General features: G+C 36.3%; 1 protein-coding gene across 7 annotated transcripts in view; it reads right to left on the bottom strand.

Annotated features, from left to right (window-relative positions):
* Nucleotides 1-3,220: 3,220 nt before the first annotated feature.
* Nucleotides 3,221-24,339, bottom strand: part of ZNF527 (zinc finger protein 527) — a 33,567-nt gene continuing 12,448 nt past the window's right edge. For 5 of the 7 annotated variants that reach the window (XM_040621994.1, XM_040621996.1, XM_040621995.1 and 2 more), the window contains one exon: nt 3,221-5,407. In XM_040621994.1, the coding sequence (XP_040477928.1) occupies nt 3,834-5,407 (1,574 nt within the window). In that variant the 3' untranslated portion in view covers nt 3,221-3,833. The remainder of the gene's footprint in view (nt 5,408-24,339) is intronic. The other 2 variants (XM_040621997.1, XM_040621998.1) reach the window with 1 other exon arrangement.

Here is a 24,339-nt window from a genome sequence, read left to right as displayed (position 1 = left end):
CCCCCAAATATAGTAACTACTAAAAAGGCACAGGACTCTGGGAAATTTACTTATATTTCACACAAAGCTTTGTATTGTTTGCTCAGGAAGAGAGATCTGAAAAACTTTTAAAAAGAAAGAAAACCTGTAGGCAGAAGAGAACAAGTGGAATCATAACAATCTAAAGAAGCTTAGTGGCATTTCATTTTGATTCATTTACATCAGTTGAGGCAATTTTAAATTATCATTAATTTTCAAATGGCCATCTTTAACTTATTAAAACTGTTTCAAAACTCCTGAAACAACTCCAAGTTTTATAAACGATAATTAATAATAGTTCTTATTAGTGTGAGCTTAATATATACTTATCAAAATAAGCTCTACCATGAAGTTGAGCTATCTTTTTCCTCTTGAGCAACAGGAATGATAGAAAACAAAAAATAGTGTATATGGAAAACCCAATCTTACTTAGACTCTTTCTTAGACCCCCAAGTCTGGTTAACAAGACCTTCAACTGGGAAAAATCATTTCCTTTCTTAAGAGAGAAACTTCTATTTCTGATTTCATTTCCCCTTTTGAATACATATGCTTGTTTTCTCCCTCTCTAAATTCCTTGCAAGGTAGCTAACTTCATGATGTTGGGCAAGAAACACTGAGGATGGGTCTGGAACATGCTGTTATTGCCAGAAAGTAAGGATGCTTGCAAAATGTCAGAGCAGTGCTGAAGGGAGCAGAGTCGGTCCAAATTGGCCACCTGTGGCTCATTCTGATAATTTGAGCATCACAATATATACATTATAATTAATTGAAATGTGTTAAGATTGTAAAAGCCCATGAATTCATGAGGCTAAAAAGAAAAATGTTAAAATGCAATACACAAATACAGAATGAATGATACATATAAGAATGAATTTAGTAATTACAAAGTGTAATATTCACATGTATGGATTATATATGTATATATAATATATATGTAAATATACATATATACATATTTATATATAATTCATATATATGAATTACCTTTCCAATAGGCATATAAGGCATATAAATGTGTATATGTGTGTGTTGGTATACGCAGTATAGATCTCTTACCTATAGATCTCTTTCCTTTCCTAGGTTTTTCATCTCCTTAATCAAAAGTCAAATTCAAAAGAGGCTTCCTTCCCTGGCCATACAATCTAAAATATCAACCTTGTTCTCTACCCCTTCCTTCATCTTCTTCTCCTTAGAATTTACTCTCTTACATACTATATTTTTTCTTATATATATATATATTTTGTTGTTAGTCTTCCTCATTAGAAATTAGCTCTATATTTAAAAAAAGCAGTCATTTTTGTCTGTGTAGTTCACTACTGTATCTCCAATGCAATGCCTACATTAGAACAAAGTCTGGCACACGGTAGGTACTCTATATAAAATGTTTCAATAAAACACACACACACCTCCTGCTTAATCAAGAGTATATAAAAGAAAAATTTTAAATATGACAAGCAAAAGTTGCACAAACGGACATGGCAGAAAAATATGTTCAGCAGCATAATAACCAGATGAAAAAAGGAATCCAACAGTTCCACCACCACTGGTCATACTTAATAACCAAGTGGAAAGGGTTTTGCCAGTGTGTTCTGAATGAATTAGTCCGTGTCCTAAAGAGAATTAACTGAACAAACTCAAACCCTCATCTCTTAGGACAAGAAATGTCTAGATGACCCTAATAACTATAAGATACTAATAAGCATAAGTTTTTAGTAATGCTAAAAGATCAAGTCACTAAATCTCAATAAGATAATGGGTTGTATAATTGCAGATAAATAAAATTTAATACCTCATTTTAAGGAGAAACAATTGTAAAGTACAAACACCTATGCTAAAGGCATGAGCGTAAAAGATTTTACCAACATTACAAGTGAAGTTTAATTGAAAAAACAGAGAATTGATCAGTGGCTTGGGTTTATGTCACCTTAGAGGAAGAAATCAGGTGCCATACTTAGATCAGAATCAATTAGTGAATAACTCAAACTCTTCACTGGTCTGAGTCATCACCCTTTTTCCTTTAGGCCTGGTAAGTTGACTGTAACCTTATGGAGCTTTCCAAAATAAGTTATTATTCAACTCTTAGTATTAAAAGAAGTATTTCTAGACCTCTAGAACATATAAGAATAAAGAAATGACATGGATTTTCAACATATGATATTGCCATTTTAGTTAGATGTAATGTTTGGCAGTGTTTTGCAATCAATATATTTTTTTCTGTTCAAGGTTTGAAGTATTAAGCTACACTAAATCTGCAGTTTCAGTTGTTTCAAGGGAATCTGTAAATATTTAGGAAATTTTCAGATTTGTATTAGATATAAATATAAATTGACTAATAAATTATGAGTAGTCAGTTTCACTCCACACCCATATATAAATCATTTACTCTTTCCTAATTCATTTGTTCTTTTGTTTTTATAGATGCTTTCCAGACAATGTCCAAGATTCTAATGGTTCTAACTGTTGAAGGTGGCCCCATTACCATATCATCAGTTTACCTCTCTACATCCACTCAGATAAAACAAGAATATACTGCCCTATACCCTCATATTCCTCATTACTCTGAAGAATGGTAATAACTTATGCCCTAAAAATTTTAGGCTCCAACTGTTTTACTTTTACCATATGTTGAAAATGTCCCATCCTTTCTGTCTGCTGGTAATGTCTTTGTCTGAATCTCTAGTTCCAAAGAAGTTACCCATAAACTTCTTAAGCCAAGCTTACAACTGACCCACAAATGAAGACCTCATTTACAATTCTATTATATTCTATTATATAATATGTTTAAACCCATACTGAAAACAGAAAATCAAATAATTTCTTTAAGATGAGGAGCCATTCATTAATGTGACAGATCCATTATTCTCTTAGCTTGCCACTCTTTATTTAAAGGCCTATGGTGAGTCACCACCACACGTGATTTTAATTCCTTATGGGAAAGCCTGTTAAGGAGCTTTACTAAGTGAATTTTTGAAAATTTATCCTTATCATGAGTCCAACAAATACCAAATTAATTTTTATCAAGTAAAATATAATAATTCTCTCAGCTTTATGAAGGCTGTGTATTCAACTTCCATATACTTGTTTTAGCAAAAGGTTGCTCAGGGTAAGTATGCCATAAAAGATAAGGCTTTCTCACATGTATAGCAAACACAGGGTGTATGAATCAGGACTGTAATTCCAAGAGGCAAAAATCCAATTCAAATTAAGCAAAAAAAGGAAATTTATTGGATCACAAAAATTAAAAAGTAAAAGATGGTATAGACTTCAGGCATGATTGAATTCAGAAGATCAAACAATGTCATCAGATTTCTGTCTCTTATCTCCATTTTCCTCTGTGTTGGACTGATCTTGGGAAGGCTTTCCTCATGTGGTGGCAAAAAAGCTACTGGTAAGTTTTTAACCTTGAAAATCCATCAAATCCTTGAAACTTGCAATTCCAGGAAAAAAATGATCTTCTCTTACTATCCATAACAATACCCCCCTAGGATTCTAGTGGTCCAAACAGGCCATCTGCCAATCAACCCCTTATTAACCAGATTGTAGCCAGCCTATGACCAATCCACTCCTCTCCCTGATCAATAATTTCATCAGAATGATATGCACTGATGGTGAAGTAAGTTTCAAATGGGGCATAGAACAGATCCAAAAGTAACAGATGTCTACTATTCAGGCTGTTTCAAATAACGAATACTCATAAATAGAAGGCTTCTCCATATTTACTACAGTCACAGAATCATTAACCAAAGAATTCACTGATATTTATTTAATAAGGACTGAGTGGTGACTAAATGTTTTCTTTCATATAGTTGTTATAATCAGAGAGTTTCTCTATTATGAATTTTCTGATGACGTCTAAGGGCTGAGGCACAGCTAAAATTATTCCCACACTCATTACAGTTATAGGGTTTGTCTCCAGCATGAATTCTCTGGTGTAGCCTAAGGGACAAGATCTGATGGAAAGCCTTCCCACATTCATTACATTCATAGGGTTTCTCTCCAGTGTGAATTCTCTGATGTTGATTAAGGTATGAGCCACAACTGAAGGCCTTCCCACATTTGTTACATTCATAGGGTTTCTCTCCTGCATGACTTCTCTTATGATGAATTAGAACTAAAGCATCACTGAAGGCTTTCCCACATTTACTGCATTCAAAAGGTCTCTCTCCAGTATGTATTCTATGATGTCGATTAAGTTGTGAGTCAGTCCTAAAAAACTTCCCACATTTGATGCATTCATAAGGCTTTTCACCTGTATGAATTCTCTGATGTTGATTAAGGTGTGAGCGATAGCCAAAAGTCTTCCCACATTCATTACATTTAAAGGGTTTCTCTCCTGTATGAATCCTTTGATGCAGAGTAAGGGCGATGCGTCTGCTAAAGGCTTTTCCACATTGATTACATTCATAGGGTTTCTCTCCAGTGTGGATTCTCTGATGCTGATTGAGGTGTGCACTCTGTCTGAAGGCTTTGTTACATTCCTTACATTCATATGGTTTCTCTCCTGTGTGAATTCTCTGATGTTCAACAAGGAAGGCATAACGGCTAAAAGCCTTCCCACATTCATTGCACGCAAAGGGTTTCTCTCCAGTGTGGATTCTCTGATGTTGAGCAAGGTGTGCACTCTGTCTGAAAGCTTTGTTACATTCCTTACATTCATATGGTTTCTCTCCAATATGAGTTCTTTGATGTTCACTCAGAAAGAAGTCATGGCTAAAAGCTTTTCCACAGTCATTGCATACATATGGTTTCTCTCCACTGTGAATTCTCTGAGGTTGAGTAAAGAATGAGTAACAGCTAAAGGCATCATCACATTCATTGAACCCATGTGGTAATTTTCCAAAATGAGTTGTTTGATGTTGAGTGAGTAATGAGTGGAAACTTAAGAGATTTGAAAAATCATTACTTTCATAAGGTTTCTCCCCAGGAGGAATTCCTGTATCTTTTCTAAGGTATCTATTCTGGTTGAATTCTTCACATTCATTATCTGCCAAAGATTCCTTCTCAGCAGGTAATCTTTTATGTTCAATTAGGATGGAATTTGGGGGAAACATTTTATCATAAATATCAAATTCATGTACTTGCTCTACTGTGGAAACTCTCTCTTGTGTTGAAAGTACTGATTTCAAGAGAACACTTCTCTCAGAATTATTATATTTATTGTCTCTTTTCACAGCAGAGATTTCCTTAAGAGATGTCACTTGCCTGATATGCCTCTCCTGATTTCGTTGATGCCGCTCAAATTCACCCTCATATCTCCAGGCTTCTCTGAAACTGGAATATTCAAGGTCATAACTTGTAAGTCTTTCCATTACCATCCCCTGGGATATTTCCTCTTCATCAATGTACCATTTTGGAGATAATTCCTTGATTTCATACCAAGACTCCCAGTCTGAAAAATATCAAGAAAGCAAATGTGTCCTTTTTTCCTCTACAAGGAGAAAACTGTTATAGAAGAAACTGAAGAATTTAATTGGGGGAAAGAGGGGAGAAAGTACATGGTTTTGACACCTCTCAAATACGGCCAAGCAAATATGAAAAAAATACAAAGAAAGAACAAAGAATGAAGAGAGCTGATAAAGGAAGATATATGTGTTGGCAATGGGGAGAAGGTGAGAGAGGAAATGTAGGGCATCAAGCACATTTATATACAGGTAAAATGCAGGGTATCAAGATGCAGACAAAGCAAATGCTGAGAAGATAAGGAATTGAGAACAACTGACTAGATCATAATCACAGTTTCCCTGCCTCTAGTCTTTAAAGTCTCAAATCCATTCTGCACTTTCCAGTCCTATTCTTAAGACTAAAAGCTCCAGGGATGCCTGGGTGGCTCAGTCGGTTAAGCATCTGCCTTCGGCTCAGGTCATGATCCCAGGGTCCTGGGATTGAGTCCCACATTGGGCTCCTTGCTCAGCAGGGAGCCTGCTTCTCCCCTGCCTGCTGTTCCCCCGCTTGTCCTTGCTGCCTCCCTCTCTTTCTCTGTGTCAAATAAATAAATAAAATCTTAAAAAAAAAAAAAAAAAGACTAAAAAAGCTCCACGAAGGCAGGGATTAATGTTTTACTTATTTTTCTTCTTACTGTTGCATTTAGCGCCTAGGACAATGGTAGCATTTTGTTAAATGAATGAATGCTGACAGAAAGCTCAACAATTTCTAAGATTTTTTTCAGGGACCAGAAAAAAAGTATTGTGTTTTTGGGGTTTTTTTCTTTGTTTGTTGTTTTTTTAAGTGTCTAGAAGAAATCTTAAGGTCAGCTTTGCTCATCACTGAGAGAAAAATGCTGCCTGGAGAATAGATACTTGATACTTTCAGGAGAGGATATTGGTTGAGATAAGATGGAAAAACTATTTTTTAAAAGATGATCTCAAAGGGGCATCTGGGTGGCTCAGTCAGTTAAGCGGCTGGGTCTTGATTTCGGCTCAGGCCATGATCTCAGGGTCCTGGGCTCAAACCCTACATTGGGCTCTGCACAGATTCTGCTAGTCCCTCTCTCTCTCCCTCTGCTCCTCCCCACACATTCTCTCTCACAAATAAATAAATCTTAAAAAAAAAAATCTCAAAAAGAGGAAAATGAGGGGCACATGGCTGACTCAGCTGGTGGAGCATGCAACTCTTGATCTTGGGGTTGTAGGTTTGAGCCCCACACTGGGTGCAGAGTCACTGAAAAAATATAAAAAAAAAAAAAAAAAGGAAAATGAGAAAGTCCTTTTCATGTCACACACAATAATCAGCCAAAATATTCAACTATACAGAATCTACTACTATTTGCCCACCATCAAGTAGAGGGAAAAAAGTCTGAGACACGGGTTCTTCTCTCTCTCTCCTTTTTTTTTTTTTTTTTTAAAGATTTTATTTATTTGAGAGAGAGAGAAAGAGAGCACAAGCAGGGTGAGGGGCAGAAGGAGAAGCAGACTCCCTGCTGAGCGGGGGGGCCCCATGCAGGGCTCAGTCCCAGGACTCCAGGATCCCAGCCTGAGTCAAGGCAGACATTTAACCGACTGAGGCACCCAGGTGCCCTTCTCTCTCCTTTTGTAAATTAAAAACAAAAAAACAAAAAAACACAACTTTGAGTAGGCTCCACAACCAGCATGGAGCCCAATACAGGGCTCAAACTCACAACCCTGAGATCAAGATCTGAGATGAGATCAAGAGTCAGATGCTTTAACTGACCGAGCCACCTAGGTGCCCCCCTTCCCTCTTTTTTAAACTCTAAAGAGATAAAACTGGTACATACAAAAATTCAATATGACACATAATGAAGGACTAGTTAATATGATATAGAGTGTCAGAAAAGCAGAGATCAAAACTCACTAATTTAGTTAAGGAATGATTCCTGGAGAATCTGAGCTTGATTGTCAAGGCTATGATTACGCTTCCATAATGCAGTGATTATTCCAGTAACAGTCATTTTCATGTTCTGTTTTGTTTTGTTTTGTTTTTTAGAGAGAGAGAGAGAGCGAGAGAGAATGAGGTGGGATGAGGGGGAGAGGGAGAGGGAAAATCTTAAACAGGCTCCATGCCCAGCACGGAGACTGACCCAGGGCTCAATCTCATGACCCTGAGATCATGCCCAAGCTGAAATCAAGAGTCAGACACTTAACTGACTGAGCCACCCAGGTGCTCCTCATTTGCATGTTTTGATATGCATGGAGATTATTTTAGAACTGCATGTTAGTATTTTTCAGTTAATTAGATATAGTCTTTTCCATAACAACATCCCATCTGTTGAAAGAAAAGCTGCCTCCAGGCCAAGTCAGCACAAGTTGAAAAGCAAAGAACACATTATGCATCTGTATCTTTCTTCTTTCCAATACACCTTCCCACCCAAGAAAAGCCTCATCCCTACCTATCCCTCCTACGCACAGCCATGGATTTTCACTTACTTTGGGCTCTATCTCAACCAAGGCCTGAGAGGGATTTGTTCACTTAGCCTCTGTTAGGTCTACACTGTTGTTCTTTTTTTTTTTTTTTGGCAGGAATTCATTGTTCCCTTACCAACTCTACTAGAACCTTCTCTCCTATATTCATCACCCAGGGCCACTACATCTCCTCTTACCAAGAATAAATCTTTTGTCTACTCCAGGCAAATGGCAACTTTATACAATACCTACTGTAATGCTAAGTAAAAGAAGACTGATGGGAGAAGGCTACAGACATTTTCCAACATCAGGTATTCTGAGATGCCTGGAGCTCCTATAACTCTTTGGACAAAAAAAAAAAAAAAAAAAAAAGATACTCTGTACTTAGACAAATAAATACTATAGGGGAAGGAACTCCATGTAGGGTACTCCAGGGGATAGTACAGAGTATAGCCTGGGAAAGTACAAAGCAGGAAGTAAGTATTGTATATGTGGAAAACATATTCATTATAATTGGAGTGCAGAAATACCTAGAAGTCAATGGTATTAAGTATTATGGTGGAATTCAGCAAAAAACAGAAGACAGACAATTCACCCATATCAGTGATTGAGGGGAAAAGGGAAGTTATGGATTCAGGCAAAGTGGAAGAGAGTCAAATGGGCATCCATGTGTCACAGTAGAAACAACACAGGGTTTGGGATCATAGGTGAGTTTAAATCCTACTTCTTCATCTAGATAGTTATTCCACCTTTAATTAACCAACTGATTAACCCATGTCTTGAGCCTCAGTTTCTTAGTAGGCAAAATGAGGTGACCTTACAAGTATGGCATAAGAATAAAGAATACATTCAAAAAATATCTAGGAGTGTCTGGTTCGCTATACGTATTCAGTGACACCATAAAATGAAACAAATTAATATGTATTCTTTCAGTTATTCTTTTTTTTAAGATTTTATTTATTTATTTGACAGAGGGAGAGAGAGCCAGCGAGAGAGGGAACACAAGCAGGGGGAGTGGGAGAGGAAGAAGCAGCCTCCCAGCGGAGGAGCCTGATGCGGGGCTCGATCCCAGAACACCGGGATCACGCCCTGAGCCGAAGGCAGACGCTTAACGACTGAGCCACCCAGGTGCCCCTCGTTCAGTTATTCTTACACCTACACCATTAGTAGTCCCAGATACTACATTTATTTCCAAAAAGGGATTATGAAATAGACTGATGGTCAGATGGCAAGACAAAGAATGGGGGAAGTAAACCCTTTGGGTTAAAATATATCCAGGCAATTGGAGATTTGTAATCTCCAACTGATTATAATCTATAAATGGATGGAAGTTAAAAATCAAAGTATGATCAACTTTGGAATCCGATCAGAACTGCACAGAAAGCAGTAAGCATAGTTATTATAAGTTGGAAGAGGAAAAGGTCTAACTAGATTGTAGAGTCTCCCACATGCTGAACTGATGAGCTGTAGAAAAACTGGTAGATTTCCTAATGAAGTAAATAATGTCCTGGCATGAAACCCAGAAGATTCTAGTAGGAAGTCTGGGGGAAAAGGACCTAAGGAGAAATCTTAAGAAGAAGAAAGTTTACTGCCAAAGCCCAAAATTCATGTTCCCATGAATAGCCTCACCAACGACACACAGACTTATAGACTGGATCTCCATCTTTAGAAAACTATATAGAGCTATGCTGTCCAATATGGCAACCACTAACCACATATGGCAATTTAAATTCATTAAAATAAAAAAAATTACTTCAGTTTCTCAATAATACCTAGCCATATTCCAAGTGCTCAGTAGCCAAATGTGGCTAGTGGCTACAATACTGGAAAGCACAGATACAGAATATATCCATCATCACAGAATGTTCTACTAGATGGCACTAAATAGAGATCCAAAGTAACATAACAAAGATCTTATGGTTGAATGAGGAAAAGACAGAAAATTAGGGGCATGAGTCAGTTAAAGGGGGAGAGAAACAGAATAGAGCTTTGAACAGAGAAAATGAATAGTGGTCAGAACTATCTTACACATCTCAGTAAGCTAAGGAAGACGAATAGAAAAATAAAGAAAGGTACCTGGGTTTAGCCAAATTAGAGGGAGCAGAAGCCAGACTGCAAGTGGTAAGACATGTAAGAGAATTTGAAGTAAAGGCAATGAGTGGAGATTATAATTGGTATATAAGCAATTGCAAGAGAGAAGACAGTATAGTGTATAGAAACACTGAAAAAGTCCTATGAAATGGTATGAAATTATTTCAAAGGAGTTTTTTTTTCAAAGAAGATTTAAGTAAACAAAAATATAAGATATAACTGTACAAAAAGAAAAAAAATACATACACATGCTTGCTTACCCCAACTTAATTTGTAACAGGTCAGTTTCAATCAGAATTCCACAGGGATTTTATCTCTGAACTTATGAAATTATTTTAAAGGATGCATGGCAAAAGAGGAACAACAATATAAAAGAAAATACTTAAAGAAAAAAGTTTCTAAGACCAGTAATATGACTTAAGCATTTCATTTTATACCTTCCTTTCATTAAAATCCCAATGAAAGGACTCAACCAGGGTGATATGTAAAATTCTCTGTAATTGTAGGGAAATGTCAAGAGAAACACACCTGAAGCATACAAATTACGGGATGCAGAGAACAGAGGCAAAGAGCTCTGTAGTTCATCTCCTACCCCCCTTTCCTCTCACAACCATCAATTTGTTCTCCATATTTACGGGTTTGATTCTGCATTTTGTTTATTCATTTGTTTTGTTTATTTAGATTCCACATGAGTAAAGTCATATGGTATTTGTCTTTCTCAGTCTTATTTCACTTAGCATAGTACCCTCTAGAGGTCCAACAATGTCACAAATAGCAAAATCTCATCGTTTTATAGCTGCGTAATATTCTATTGTGTATATGTACACATCTTACTTATGCATTTGTCTATCAATGGATACTTAGGTTGCCTCTAGATCTTGGCTATTATAAATAATGCTGCAAAAAATATATGGGTGCATACATCTTTCTGAATTAGTGTTTTTGTTTTCTTCATACTCACTGATGGAATTATCGGATCATAAGGTATTTCTATTTTTAATTTTTTAAGGTATCTCTCTACTGTTTTCCACAGTAGCTGTACCAGTTTATATTACCACTGGCAGTACGCTAGGGTTCCTTTTTCCTCCACATCTTAACCAATACAATGTTTTAAGTTTAAATTTTTTTAAAAAAAGCAAATTGTAAATAGATGCATATAAAAATTGTGTGTGTGTGTGCACACACATGAGTATCTGTGCAAGAGAATTTCTGGAAAGATATAGATCCAACCATGAACAGTAGTGGTCTTTGGATGATATCTTGAGAGAAGAGTATACTTCCTACTTTATACATTTTTTAATAGCTTGAATATTTTCTAATAAGTATTTCTATTTCAAAGGAAAAAGGATAGGGATTCCTGGCTGGCTCAGTCAGTACAGCATAAGACTCTTGATCTCAGGGTCATGAGTTCAAGTCCCACACTGGGTATAGAGATTACTTTAAAAAAAGAAAAAAGGAAAAATGTTAGAGAGCCCCCCTAATGCTGGTCCTGAACTGCACCTTTCCATATCAAACTGCATCTAGATTGATATGGAAATCCTTTGATGTGTTTTTTTCCATGACAGTCTCTTCAACTAGGTGTGCTCAGGATGATGGCACTTACTCAAATAAAAAAAAATTATTTAAAAAAACCTTAGGGGCACCTGGGTAGCTCAGAAGGTTGAGAATATGCTTTTGGTTTGGGTCATGATCTCAGGATCCTGGGATTGAGCCCTACCTTGGGCTCCCTGCTCAAGCAGGGAGTCTGCTTCTTCCTCCTCCTCTGCCCATACCCCCAACTTGTGCTCTCCCTCACGCTCTCTCCCTCAAATAAACAAAATCTTAAAAAAAAAAAAATTAAACTTAAAGTACTGTAGACATTTTCCCATGTCAGTACAAATAAAGCTACTCTAGTCACAGAATGGATGAACCATAATTTTGGCAACTAGGCATCTTAATAGAGTTTTGCACTCCTATCCCAAAAGCTGAGTTACTTACTTGCCAAAATTCAGTTGTGTTCTCAACCTCTTTAGTTCAGTTGGTGTTTATAACCATATACTTTAATTAAATATTTAGTTAATAAAATGCGTGCTGAAGAGAGATTTAAAAAATTTTCTTCTGACATGAGAGACTATGGACTATGAGAAACAAACTGAGGGCTACAGAGGGGAGGGGGGTGGGGGAATGGGATAGGCCGGTGATGGGTAGTAAGGAGGGCACATATTGCATGGTGCACTGGGTGTTATACACAACTAATGAATCATCGAGCCTTACATCGAAAACCGGGGATGTACTGTATGGTGACTAACATAATATAATAAAAAATCATTATAAAAAAAAAATTTTCTTCTGAGTAGAGTTGACAATGTTACATTAGTTTCAGGTGCACACCAGAGCACACCTAGTTAAAACTGGCCACCTCTAGCCAAGGACAAACACTGTCCACTGCAGGCAAGAGAGCCTCTGCAGATGGCTGGCCTGAAGGACAGAGCAGCCAAAACACAACAGCAAAGTGCACGTAGCACACACAAGAGACACTCCCTGAAGCACCAGGCCCCGGACAATATATGACCTCTTCTTTATAACACTATTACTCTCAGGAGCATGAAACATAACAAGTTTTTCTAATATAGAAGAAGACCGAGATTTAAAATGCCAAGGAAAGGAATCCATTCCAAAAGAAAGAACCAGAAAAGGTCATTGCCAGAGATCTAATCAAAACAGATACAAGTAATATGCCTGATGAAGAATTTAAAGCAACAATCATAGGGCTATTGGCTGGGCTTGAGGAAAAAAATGGAAGACTTCAGGGAGGCCCTACCACAGAGATAAACGAGTTAAAAAACAATCAGTCAGAAATGAAAAACAAAATTACTAAGATCTGAAACAGATTGGATGTAATGACCACAAGGATGAAAGAAGAAGAGGAACAAATAAGTGATATAGAAGGTAGAATAATGGAAAATAATGAAGGTGAACAAAAGAGAGAAGGAATAATTATGGATCATGAGAATAGACTTAGGGAACTCAGTAATTCCACTGAACGTAATAACATTTGTTTTACAGGAGTCCTAGAAGAATAACAAATATTGTTAAAATGTCTATATTCCCCAAAGCAATCTACACATTTAATGCAATCCCATCAAAACACCAACAGTATTTTTCACAGAGGTAGAACAAACAATCCTAAAATTTGTATGGAACAACAAAAGATCCCAAATAGCCACAGCAATCCTGAAAAAGAAAAGTAAAGCTGGAGGCATCACAATTCCAGACTTCAAGTTACATTACAAAGCTGTACTGATCAGACAGTATGGTACTGGCACAAAAACAGACACATAGATCAATAAAACAGAATAGAAAACCCAGAAATGAACCTACAACCATATGGTCAATTAATCTTCACAAAGCGGGAAAGAATACCCAATATTAAAAAGACAGTCTCTTCAACAAATGCTGTTGGGAACACTGGACAGCAACACTGGACCACTTTTTACACCATACATAAAAATAAATTCAAAATGGATGAAAGACCTAAATGTGAGACAGGAAACCATCAAAATCCTAGAGAAGAGCACAGGCAGTAACCTCTTTGACACTGGCCATAGCAACATTTTTCTAGATATGCCTCCCGAGGCAAGGGAAACAAAAGTGAAAATAAATGATTGTGACCTCAACAAAATAAAAAGCTTCTGCACAGCCAAGGAAATAATCAACAAAACTAAAAGGCACCTATGGAATGGGAGATTTTTAAAACCACATACCCAATAAAGGGTTAGTGTCCAAAATCTATGAAGAACTTACCAAACTCAATATCCAAAAAATAAATAATCCAAGTAAAAAGTGGGCAGAAGACCACGGATAGACATTTTTCCAAAGAAGACATCCAGATGGCCAACAGACACATGAAAACATGCTCGAAATCGCTCATCATCAGGTAAATACAAATCAAAATTACAATGAGATGTCACCTCACACCAGTCAGAATGGCTAAAATTCTGGAAACAACAGGTGTTGGCAAGGATGCAGAAAAAGGGGAACCCTCTTATACTCTTGGTGGGAATGTAAACTGGTACAACCACTCTGAGAAACACTATGGAGTGTCCTCAAAAAGTTAGAAATAGAACTACCCTATGATCAAGAAATTGCATTACCAGGTATTTACCCAAAGGATACAAAAATACTGATTTGAAGCAATGCATGCACCCTGATATTTATAGCAGCATTATCAACAATAGTCAAATTATGGAACAGCCCAAATGTCCATTGACTGATAAGTGGATAAAGATATGGGATACACACACTGGAATATCAGCCATAAAAAAGAGTGAAATCTTGCCATTTGGAGCTACAGTGTATTATGCTAAGTGAAATAAGTCAGAAAAAGAAAAATACCATATGATTTTCATTCATATGTGGAATTTAAGAAACAAGACAGATGAACATGAGGGAGGTGGGTAAGAGAGTGGCAAACCATTAACTATAGAGAATAAACTGATGGTAACTGGAGGGGAGGTGGACAGGGGGTGGGTTGAATAGGTGATAGACATTAAGGAGGGCACTTGTGATGAGCACTGGGTGTTGTATGTACGTGTTGAATCACTAAATTCTATACCTGAAACTAATATGATACTGTATGTTAATTAACTGGAATTTAAATAAAAATTTGGAGAAAAAAATGAAAAAAAATTTGAGCATCGTTGACACACAATGTTACATTAGTTTCAGGTGTACAACATAGTAATTCAAACTCTATACCATGTTACGTCAGCACACGTTTAACTACCATCTGCCACCATACAATATTAAAATATTGACTGTATTCCCTATGCTATGCCTTTTACTCCCATGACTTACTCATTCCATACCTGGAAGCCTGTATCTCCCACTCCCCTTCACCCATTCTGCCCATCCCTCCACTTCCTTCCCTCTGGCAACCATCAGTTTGTTCTCCATATCTATAGGTCTGATTCTGCTTTGTGTTTCTTTACTCATTTGTTTTGGTTTATTTATTTATTTATTTTTTGATTCCACATATAAGTGAAGTCATATGGACCTAAAGTGAATTATGCTAAGTGAAATAAGTCAGACTGAGAAAGACTAAGAAAGTTGTTTTAAATGAAAACTAAGTTAAAAGTTTTAGAAAAATAGGAAAATGTGTTACTTAAAAACCTGTTTTTGTATTAGGAAGAGAACCGTAAAAGCCTATTAAAAACATAAAATTTCTACAAAGATTCTGCACTCACATTGGTTTGCAAATGTTTTGCTTCACTTTAAAAAGATTAGCAATGGATACTGTAGATAGTGCATTATGAGTGTGGCTTATGTAAGAAGGACAATGCTAAACTCCAACAGATCATATTCAAATAAAGGCTTTAGTACTGTATCAGAAAATTAATGAATATTCATATATATGTTATAAAGTTTAAAAGAAAGTCTCACATGTGTGTATATTTTTTATGATCCCTCATAACCACCTTTTAAAAAAAAGTAACAATTTATAAATCAAATAAGCAGCTTCTACGGTATGTTTTTGCATAATTTTATATTTCTTTTTTAAAGATTTTATTTATTTGAGAGAGAAAGAGCATGCATATGAGCACGTGAGCAGGGGAGAGGGGAGGGCAGAAGGGGAGGGGCAGAGAGAGAATCTCAAGCAGACTCCGTGCTGAGCGAGGAGCCCCACACAGGGCTCGATCTCAGAACCCCAAGATCATGACCTGAGCCAAAACCAAGAGTTGGACACTGAACCAACGGAGCTACCCAAGCACCCATAATTTTGTATTTCTGTAAGATACATTTCTAAAAGAAGTGTTAAATAAAACTATAAGTGTATATAATTTACATATTCATATCCATTGTCAAACTGCCCTCCAAAGTAATTTTTATCAAGTTGCATTCCTACCCAGAACATAAAGTACCTGTCTTCAAACTCATCTACGCTGACTAGGATCATTCTAAAATTTTTGCCCTTATAACTAAAGAGTACCTCGTTATTTTATAATTTGCAATTTTCTGATTGTAAAATAGAGCATTTTTATACATGTATATGTACCAGCTATGTATTTTGTGGTTTCTTCTTTGGTGAATTCTTTATTTGTATCCTTTACACATATTTTTTCCCTTGTTTTTCTTTTCTTTTCTTTTTTTTTGTTATGTTAGTCACCATACAGTACATCATTAATTTTTGATGTAGTGTTCAATAATTCATTATTTACATATAACACCCAGTGCTCATTACAGCACGTGCCCTCCTTTATACCCATCACCGGGCTACCCCATCCTTCCACCCTCTCCCCTATGAAACCCTCAGATTGTTTCCCAGAGTCCATAGTCTCTCATGGTTTGTCTCCCCTATTGATTTCCCCCACTTCAGTTTTCTCTTCCTTCCCCTAATGTCTGCCGTGCTATTGCTTATGTTCCACATATGAGTGAAACCATATGATAACTGTCTTTCTCTGCTTGACTTATTTTACTTAGCATAATCCCCTCCATCTATGTCGATGCAAGGGTGGGTATTCACCCCTTCTGATGGCTGAATAATATTCCATTGTATATATGAACCACATCTTCTTTATCCATTCATCTGTTGAAGGGCACCTCAGCTCCTTCCACAGTTTGGCTATTGTGGACATTGCTGCTATGAACATCAGAGTACATGTGCCCCTTCTTTTCACTACATCTGTATCTTTGGGGTAAATACCCAGTACTGCAATTGCTGGGTCATAGGGTAGCTCTATTTTTAACTTTTTGAGGAACTTCCATACTATTTTCCAAAGTGGCTGTACCAGCTTGCATTCCCACCAACAGTGTAAGAGGGTTTCCCTTTCTCCAAATCCTCGCCAACATTTGTTGTTTCCTGCCTTGTTAATTTTTGCCATTCTAACTGGTGTATCCTTTAAACACATTTTAGTTGCACTACCATTTTATTTTAAGTGGCTTATAGAAGTCATTTATAAATTTAGAGCATTAAGGCTTTACAGTATTTTCTTCCCCTCAAATCATCACTTTTTTTTCAAGTCATCACTTTTTATTGTCACGTGTCATCTTCATTTACAGTGCTTTCGACAAAATTTTTGAAAACATATTATGAAGTCAAATCTCGGATTTTTTCCATTATAGAGTCTGGCCTTGATGTCATTTTAAGAAAGACTTTCCAAAATCCAGTATTATACAAATAGTATCCTTAACTCTTAAGAAAATCTCTTCATACCACTGATTTAAAAAGCCACCTTGTTATCAAATACTAAGTTCTCATATACACACTGGTGTATTTCTGTACTTTCTCTATTGCTCCAGTGATCTATTTCACTGCCCTTCTAACAGACCAATCTCCCCCATGGATAACAGGCAACATTCTTTAATATTAAAAATTGAATAAAGCAGTATATAAAATGACTAATACACACGACCAAGTATGCAATTCAGAAATACAAAAATAGTTCAGCAATAGGAAATCTTTACTATAAATTCTTACAGAATTTTTCTTCTATAAATTTTATGTGAGAAAAAAATGTAAAAAGAAGAAAAAATAATTGCCTTAAAAGATGCTGAATATATATAAAATCCAAAAGCCTTTCATGCTTAAAATATATGCATCCATGGGTACAATACATAGAGCTAGGAATAGAAAAAAACAGGCACATTTAGTGTGAAACACCTGAAAATGTCCTGTGATATCAGAGTGAAAAAAAATTATAGCAATCGTTCAATATAGATATGGAAACTGTAGTTGATAAAGTAGAACTGAAAACAAGAAAAGGTAAGAAGGAATATAAATACGGAAAATACAAATTTTATATTTATATTTTATAAATTTTTTTAAATTTTTTTAATTTACATTTATATTTTATATAAATTTTATATATTTTAGCAAATATAAATTTGCTACATCTAGCAAATATTTTGCCTTTCCCATCTAGGTACAGAGGAATCTACATCTCCCAGATTCCCATGAAGCCAAGTGACTGAATTTTGGCCAATCAGAAGTAACGTGTCACAAATGCTACTTCTAAGGGGATCCCTCCTACATTGTTGGTGGGAATGCAAGTTGGTACAGCCACTCTGGAAAACAGTGTGGAGGTCCCTTAAAAAGTTAAAAATTGAGCTACCCTATGATCCAGCCATTGCACTACTGGGTGTTTACCCCAAAGATACAGACGTAGTGAAGAGAAGGGCCATATGCACCCCAATGTTCATAGCAGCAATGTCCACAATAGCTAAATCGTGGAAGGAGCCGAGATGCCCTTCAACAGATGACTGGATTAAGAAGTTGTGGTCCATATATACAATGGAATATTACTCAGCTATCAGAAAGAATGAATTCTCAACATTTGCTGCAAAATGGACGGCACTGGAGGAGATAATGGTAAGTGAAATAAGTCAAGCAGAAAAGACAACTATCATATGATTTCTCTCATCTATGGAACATAAGAACTAGGATGATCGGTAGGGGAAGAAAGGGATAAAGAAGGGGGGTAATCAGAAGGGGGAATGAAACATGAGAGACTATGGACTATGAGAAACAAACTGAGGGCCTCAGAGGGGAGGGGGTTGGGGGAATGGGATAGACTGGTGATGGGTAGTAGGGAGGGCACGTATTGCATGGTGCAGTGGGTGTTATACGCAACTAATGAATCACCGAACTTTACATCGGAAACCGGGATGTACTGTATGGTGACTAACATAATATAGTAAAAAATCATTTAAAAAAAATGCTACTTCTAGACTAGTCCATTAAAAATGTCCTTAGAGATCCCCATCCATTTTATCTTTGTGTGTGTGTGTGTGTGTGTGTGTGTGTGTGTTTAATGTTTGTCTGTCTCTACGTCCTCCCTCTCTTTTTCACTGGCTGGCTTCAGAGGACTCAGCATAGGACTTGAAGGCAATGGTGAGTCCTAAGAGATGATGCAGCCAACGGATGAAATATGGCTGCATATCTGAATGGCAGCATGCAACAGAAGCCCCAGATAACCTCACACTGGACTGTGATGTGTACAAGGAACAATTTTTATTGATTTTATTCACTGAGGCTTTGTTAAAGTAATTAGAGAATTGTTGAAAACCTACTAGAATAAGAGAGTACAATAAGATGACTAGATAGATGATAAATATATGCAAATATTTTTTCTACATACCAACAATAACCAAATATCTAAAAGGAAATAAAGATATATAGTAAGGAAAACAACACAGCATTGGCTTAGGAATAAGTAAATAGATCAGTGGAACAAAAAAACAGAGGACAGAAACAAGATTCTTGCACACATAGGACTTGGCATGTTACAGAGGTGGCATTACAATCAATAGAGAAGAAATGGATTAACATACAGTACTGGGAAATCTCCATGTGGAAAAAAAATGCCTAATACATCATATTTTAAAATTAAAGTACAGATGGATTATAGGAGAAGACTGAAAAACAGAACCTTGAAACTATTAAAAAATAATACAGGAGATTATCTTTATGGCCTCCATTAGGGGAAGATTTAGTAAACAAGACTACAATAAAGAAAAACTGTAATGGAAAAGATGGGTGAATTTGACACTACTAGTAAAAACTTCTGGGTAAGAGAAGGCACTACAAAGGTAAAAGGCAAGGGACAGTCTGGGAAAAGATAACAAAAACACACATTATAGACAAATGGTTAATGCTCAGTATATAAAGAAGTTCTACAAGTCAATAAGAAAAAGACAAATAACCTTACTTCAAAGCACGGGTTAAAAAATATATGAGCAGGTAATTCACGCAAGAGAAAAACTGAATGGTTCATTCATTTCTGGAAAAATGCTCAGTCTTACTAGGCAAACTAAAACAATTTCAAGAGCATTTCTCTTCCATCATACCGGCAAAAAATTATCAAGGGCAATATCACAAACTTAAGTTGGAGACGATCAAGAGAATAAGGAAACAGAAAATCTCAGACATTGTTAGTAGAGGTATAAACTGACTCTACCACTTTCAAGAACGGTTTGAGTATCTAGTAAAATAAGGTGTGTACTCCTAAGCTCCAGCAATTTTATTACTACGTACAAATCCTTGACGAACTCCTATACGCATGTACATGGAAACATACCCTGCTACTATAGGAGACAGCAAAGAACAGAAACAATCTAAATGGCCATCAGTAGTAGGGGAAGAGTTAAATAAAATGTGGCAAATTCGAAACATGAAACACTATACAGCAGTTTAAAAAAATGGAACTATATTACATAACAGATTTACCAAGGACAAATCTCAGAAAAATGTTGAGTAATACAAGCAAGTTGCAGAACAGAATGTAAAGAATACTACCTCTGAAAAAATAAAAACACTTTTTTAAACAGATGCATAAATGTTTACAAAAGATGTTTAAAAAATGAGCTGGAGGGACATATGATGAATTTATGACTGATGACTGTTGTTGCTTCTCAGAGCAAGAGGCAGATAGGGGGAAAGTGAACTGAGAATGAGAAATAAAGAATTTGTGCTTAAGATAGTTTATCTCTTTCATCAAAAAAATGAAAACGTCAAAATATTAACAATGATCAATTCTGGGTGGTAGGCATTTGTTGTATCATTCCTTTTACTTTCCTATATTCTTAACTTTGTCAACAGAAAGAACAAAAGTATTTCTTGAAATAAGAACTTGATTCTCCATCCTGAAAGAGAACACATATGCCAGGAAAGAGTGATCTAAAATGGTCAAGACTGAGACGTACTCTAACAAAATAACTTTAAAATTAAAGAACCTACTAGGAGACCAGAACAAAATGTAAAGCTAATTATACATAACGGAAAATATCAAGTTGGCATCACACTTCTTCATAACACTATTCAACATTTCAACATTAATACTATACTACAATAAACTTAAGGAAAGAACGGCCAATTATGAACGAGGTAGACTTGGGGGGACATTATTTGTGTGAACTCTTTGTGAGGAAACTGCTAGAGGACAAACATCAGCCAACTAAGATATATCTAGAGAAATTTCAGCAAAAGGAAATTTTGGAAAACCCTAAATATATTTGACTATAGAATGAAGATGAAATGAAAGGCTGGGATAAATGTGACAGTAGAGCACGTAAATATAATATGCCTTGACAACATAAAAAGCATACAACTAACAAAATTTGGAAAGAGAAGGTGGGAGGTGAAACAAGCCTACTTACTGACTCATCTGTAATAAGTAAAAAATCAAAGGCTAGTTTTTAAAGCCAACTAATCAAGTAATAGAAGGAATAAATATTGTCTACAGAAACAGAGCACTAGAACAAAAGAACAATGTTCCTAGTTATTACAAAACTATAGTATTAAATGACCAAAATAAAAGGCTAGGTAAATAGGTAAGTGAAAGTCTTTTTTAAAAACTGTAAAAATCAGAAAATGTCATATAAAACAATATACAGAATTAAGCCCAAACGTATCAAAAATGTATTTGGACTTTCACCTATTAACTTGAAAAATGATATTCAGATTGGTTCACAGAGCAAAACTCAATTCTATACTTAAAAGTGAGTTTTAAAAATTGAAAATAAAAGGACGAAGAAAGAGCTTTAAAAAAGCAGAAAAAGGCAAGAAACAGATGCTCCCCTAGGGCATTCACAAATAAGGCAGGCTGCTGACATCTTGATTTTAGTCCTATAAGACCCACTTTCCAACTGTTGACCTCTAGGGCTATAAGATGATAAACTCACGTTGTTTTCAGCCAGTAAATCTGTGGTAATTTGTTACAGTAGCAATAAAAACCTAATATAGAAAGCAGTCTGCTACAACCTTTCTGGAAGGAAATTGGCAATTGCTAACAAAACTACATATGCACTTACTCAGCAATCCTACATCCAAGAATCTATCCTAAAAATACACCCTCGACAATATGAAAAAACATACACACAAGGTTATTTACTGAAGCACTGGTCCTAATTGTAAAATAGTGCAAACATCCTAAAAGTCCACATGTCAAAGAGTGGTTGAATAAATTACCATAACATCCAGATAATGGAGTAATTTGCAGCTCTTTAAAAAAATGAGATAGATCCCCATGACTACTATGGAGTGTATTTACAGCTAAGTGTAAAAAAGCAAAATGCAAAGAGTATCTATGGTACGCTACTCTTTATGTAGCATACAAGGAGATAAAAGAAACTGTGTATATGTCAGCTCATTTGTACAAAAGAAACATAAAAAGGACAAACCTGAAAATAAAGAGATTGGTATTCTATAAGAAGTGGGTAAGAAAGGGGTAGGAAGAAATTAGGGAACATAAATAGGATGGTGGGGATGAGGAGAAACTAACACATTTCTCGGGATATATTTTTCTATAGCTTTGATTCTTAAAAGCATAGTAATGTTTCAGATACAAAAATAAATAAATAAATAAAACCAACCAAGATGTGGTAGGAACCCAAAATAGAACACAAGTAGTAACAAATGAACCTAAAAGAGCTAACCTAGGTAACTTTGGAAAATAATATTTTGACTGAATACTGCAAGACTAAAGACAAAAAGAACCATATACAAATAATGTAATCTAGTTAGTAAATATGTTTCTCACAGAGGAATAGTTTGGAAATTCTGAAACTACTTAATGGGTATACTAAAACGGAGCACATAAGTAAATACATTGTTTCTCACTGTCGGAAAAAGAAATTACAGATAAGTAAAGGAGAAAGGCTAAAATAAATCCTGTTGAGTAGGACTAGAATCAAGATATTAAAATAAACTGGGGCGCCTGGGTGGCACAGCGGTTAAGCGTCTGCCTTTGGCTCAGGGCGTGATCCCGGCGTTGTGGGATTGAGCCCCACGTCAGGCTCCTCTGCTATGAGCCTGCTTCTTCCTCTCCCACTCCCCCTGCTTGTGTTCCCTCTCTCGCTGGCTGTCTCTATCTCTGTCAAATAAATAAAATCTTTAAAAAAAAAAAAAGATATTAAAATAAACTGATAATATATAAAAAGACAGAGGCAGAAATAAATATAGAAATGTGAGTATACCTGTATGTATTGCTATACATACATATAGTTTCCAGCTCCATCTGCTGTGAGGGCCTAGGAACAACGACATCCTGGTAGCAATGAGCACACATAGCACCCAGACCTTGGTTTCCAAACGTCATTTCCCAATAAAAGGAACCATAGCTCCTAGGAGGAACAGTTGATTCAAGGCTAGGGCGAGGAAAACAAGATGAACCTGGAATACCTGGAACCAGGGAGGAAGGAAGTGCTCAAAAATGGATGGGGGCATGTTAAAAGGTCAAAGAAACCAACTGGAAGGAGATCCTGATGGTCAAAGCCAGAAGAATTTGAGCAAAAAATGATTCATTGGATTTACCTCACCCAGGAAAAATTAAAATCCATGATTTATAAAGAAGTAATTGAATATATAAATAAATAGTAGATAAGGAAGAGCTCTTCTCTATAGGACAATCCTAACTAATATACATGAAGACAAGAGGGAAATGGAAAAATCAACATTAGGCCAAAACCACATCAACAACTGTTGCAGACAAGACCCAATGGGCCAATGGATGCTAAAATCAATAGGAAAAAGTTTCAGAAGAAACTGAATAGTCTCAAAGTATCTCTCCCAAGATATTTATCAATTACAAATAGAAAAACAGTAACTTTACAATGGAGAAACCAGGCAGACACCACCTTTACAAGTGATCAAAGTTGTCATCCGTAATAAGCCATATCAATATTATGAATTCTTTGGTATGTTGCACTGAGAGAACATAACATTATTTCTGTGGCACTCTTTCCAAAAATGCATTACTTCAATCTAATCATGACAAAACATCCGATAAATCCAAACTGGGTGCAAGCAGATGTAATGAACCATTTTTCCAGAGTCAAGCATTATCTGAAGACACTGGGAGAGATTTCTCTAAGACAATAAAATCAACAGATTAGGGGCGCCTGGGTGGCACAGCGGTTAAGCGTCTGCCTTAGGCTCAGGGCGTGATCCCGGCGTTCTGGGATCGAGCCCCACATCAGGCTCCTCCGCTATGAGCCTGCTTCTTCCTCTCCCACTCCCCCTGCTTGTGTTCCCTCTCTCGCTGGCTGTCTCTATCTCTGTCGAATAAATAAATAAAATCTTTAAAAAAAAAAAATCAACAGATTACCTTAATGTGTCTGAGTGTTAAGAGATTTAGACAATAGATGGGGAGTTGGGAATTGAGTTAGGAATATGTATATAGAAAACTAAGGGAAAAAACAAACACCACCACCCCCCAAATTATTAACTCCAGGAAAAATAAAAAGTCATATAGAAAAAGTAATCTTGGTATATACACAGCATGTGTATATAGCACTTAACAGCCATAATACTGTAAACACTGAACAGTGATTCAATCAAAATTATGATACCAGTGAGATGGGCAGACAGGAAGTGTGTGTGTGTGTGTGTGTGTGTGTG

Source organism: Ursus maritimus, unplaced genomic scaffold, assembly GCF_017311325.1.
Source record: "Ursus maritimus isolate PB19 unplaced genomic scaffold, ASM1731132v1 scaffold_5, whole genome shotgun sequence".
Classification (NCBI taxonomy): Eukaryota; Metazoa; Chordata; class Mammalia; order Carnivora; family Ursidae; genus Ursus; species Ursus maritimus.
Note: the sequence above shows the minus strand (reverse complement) of the source record. Positions and strands in the feature narration are given on the sequence as shown.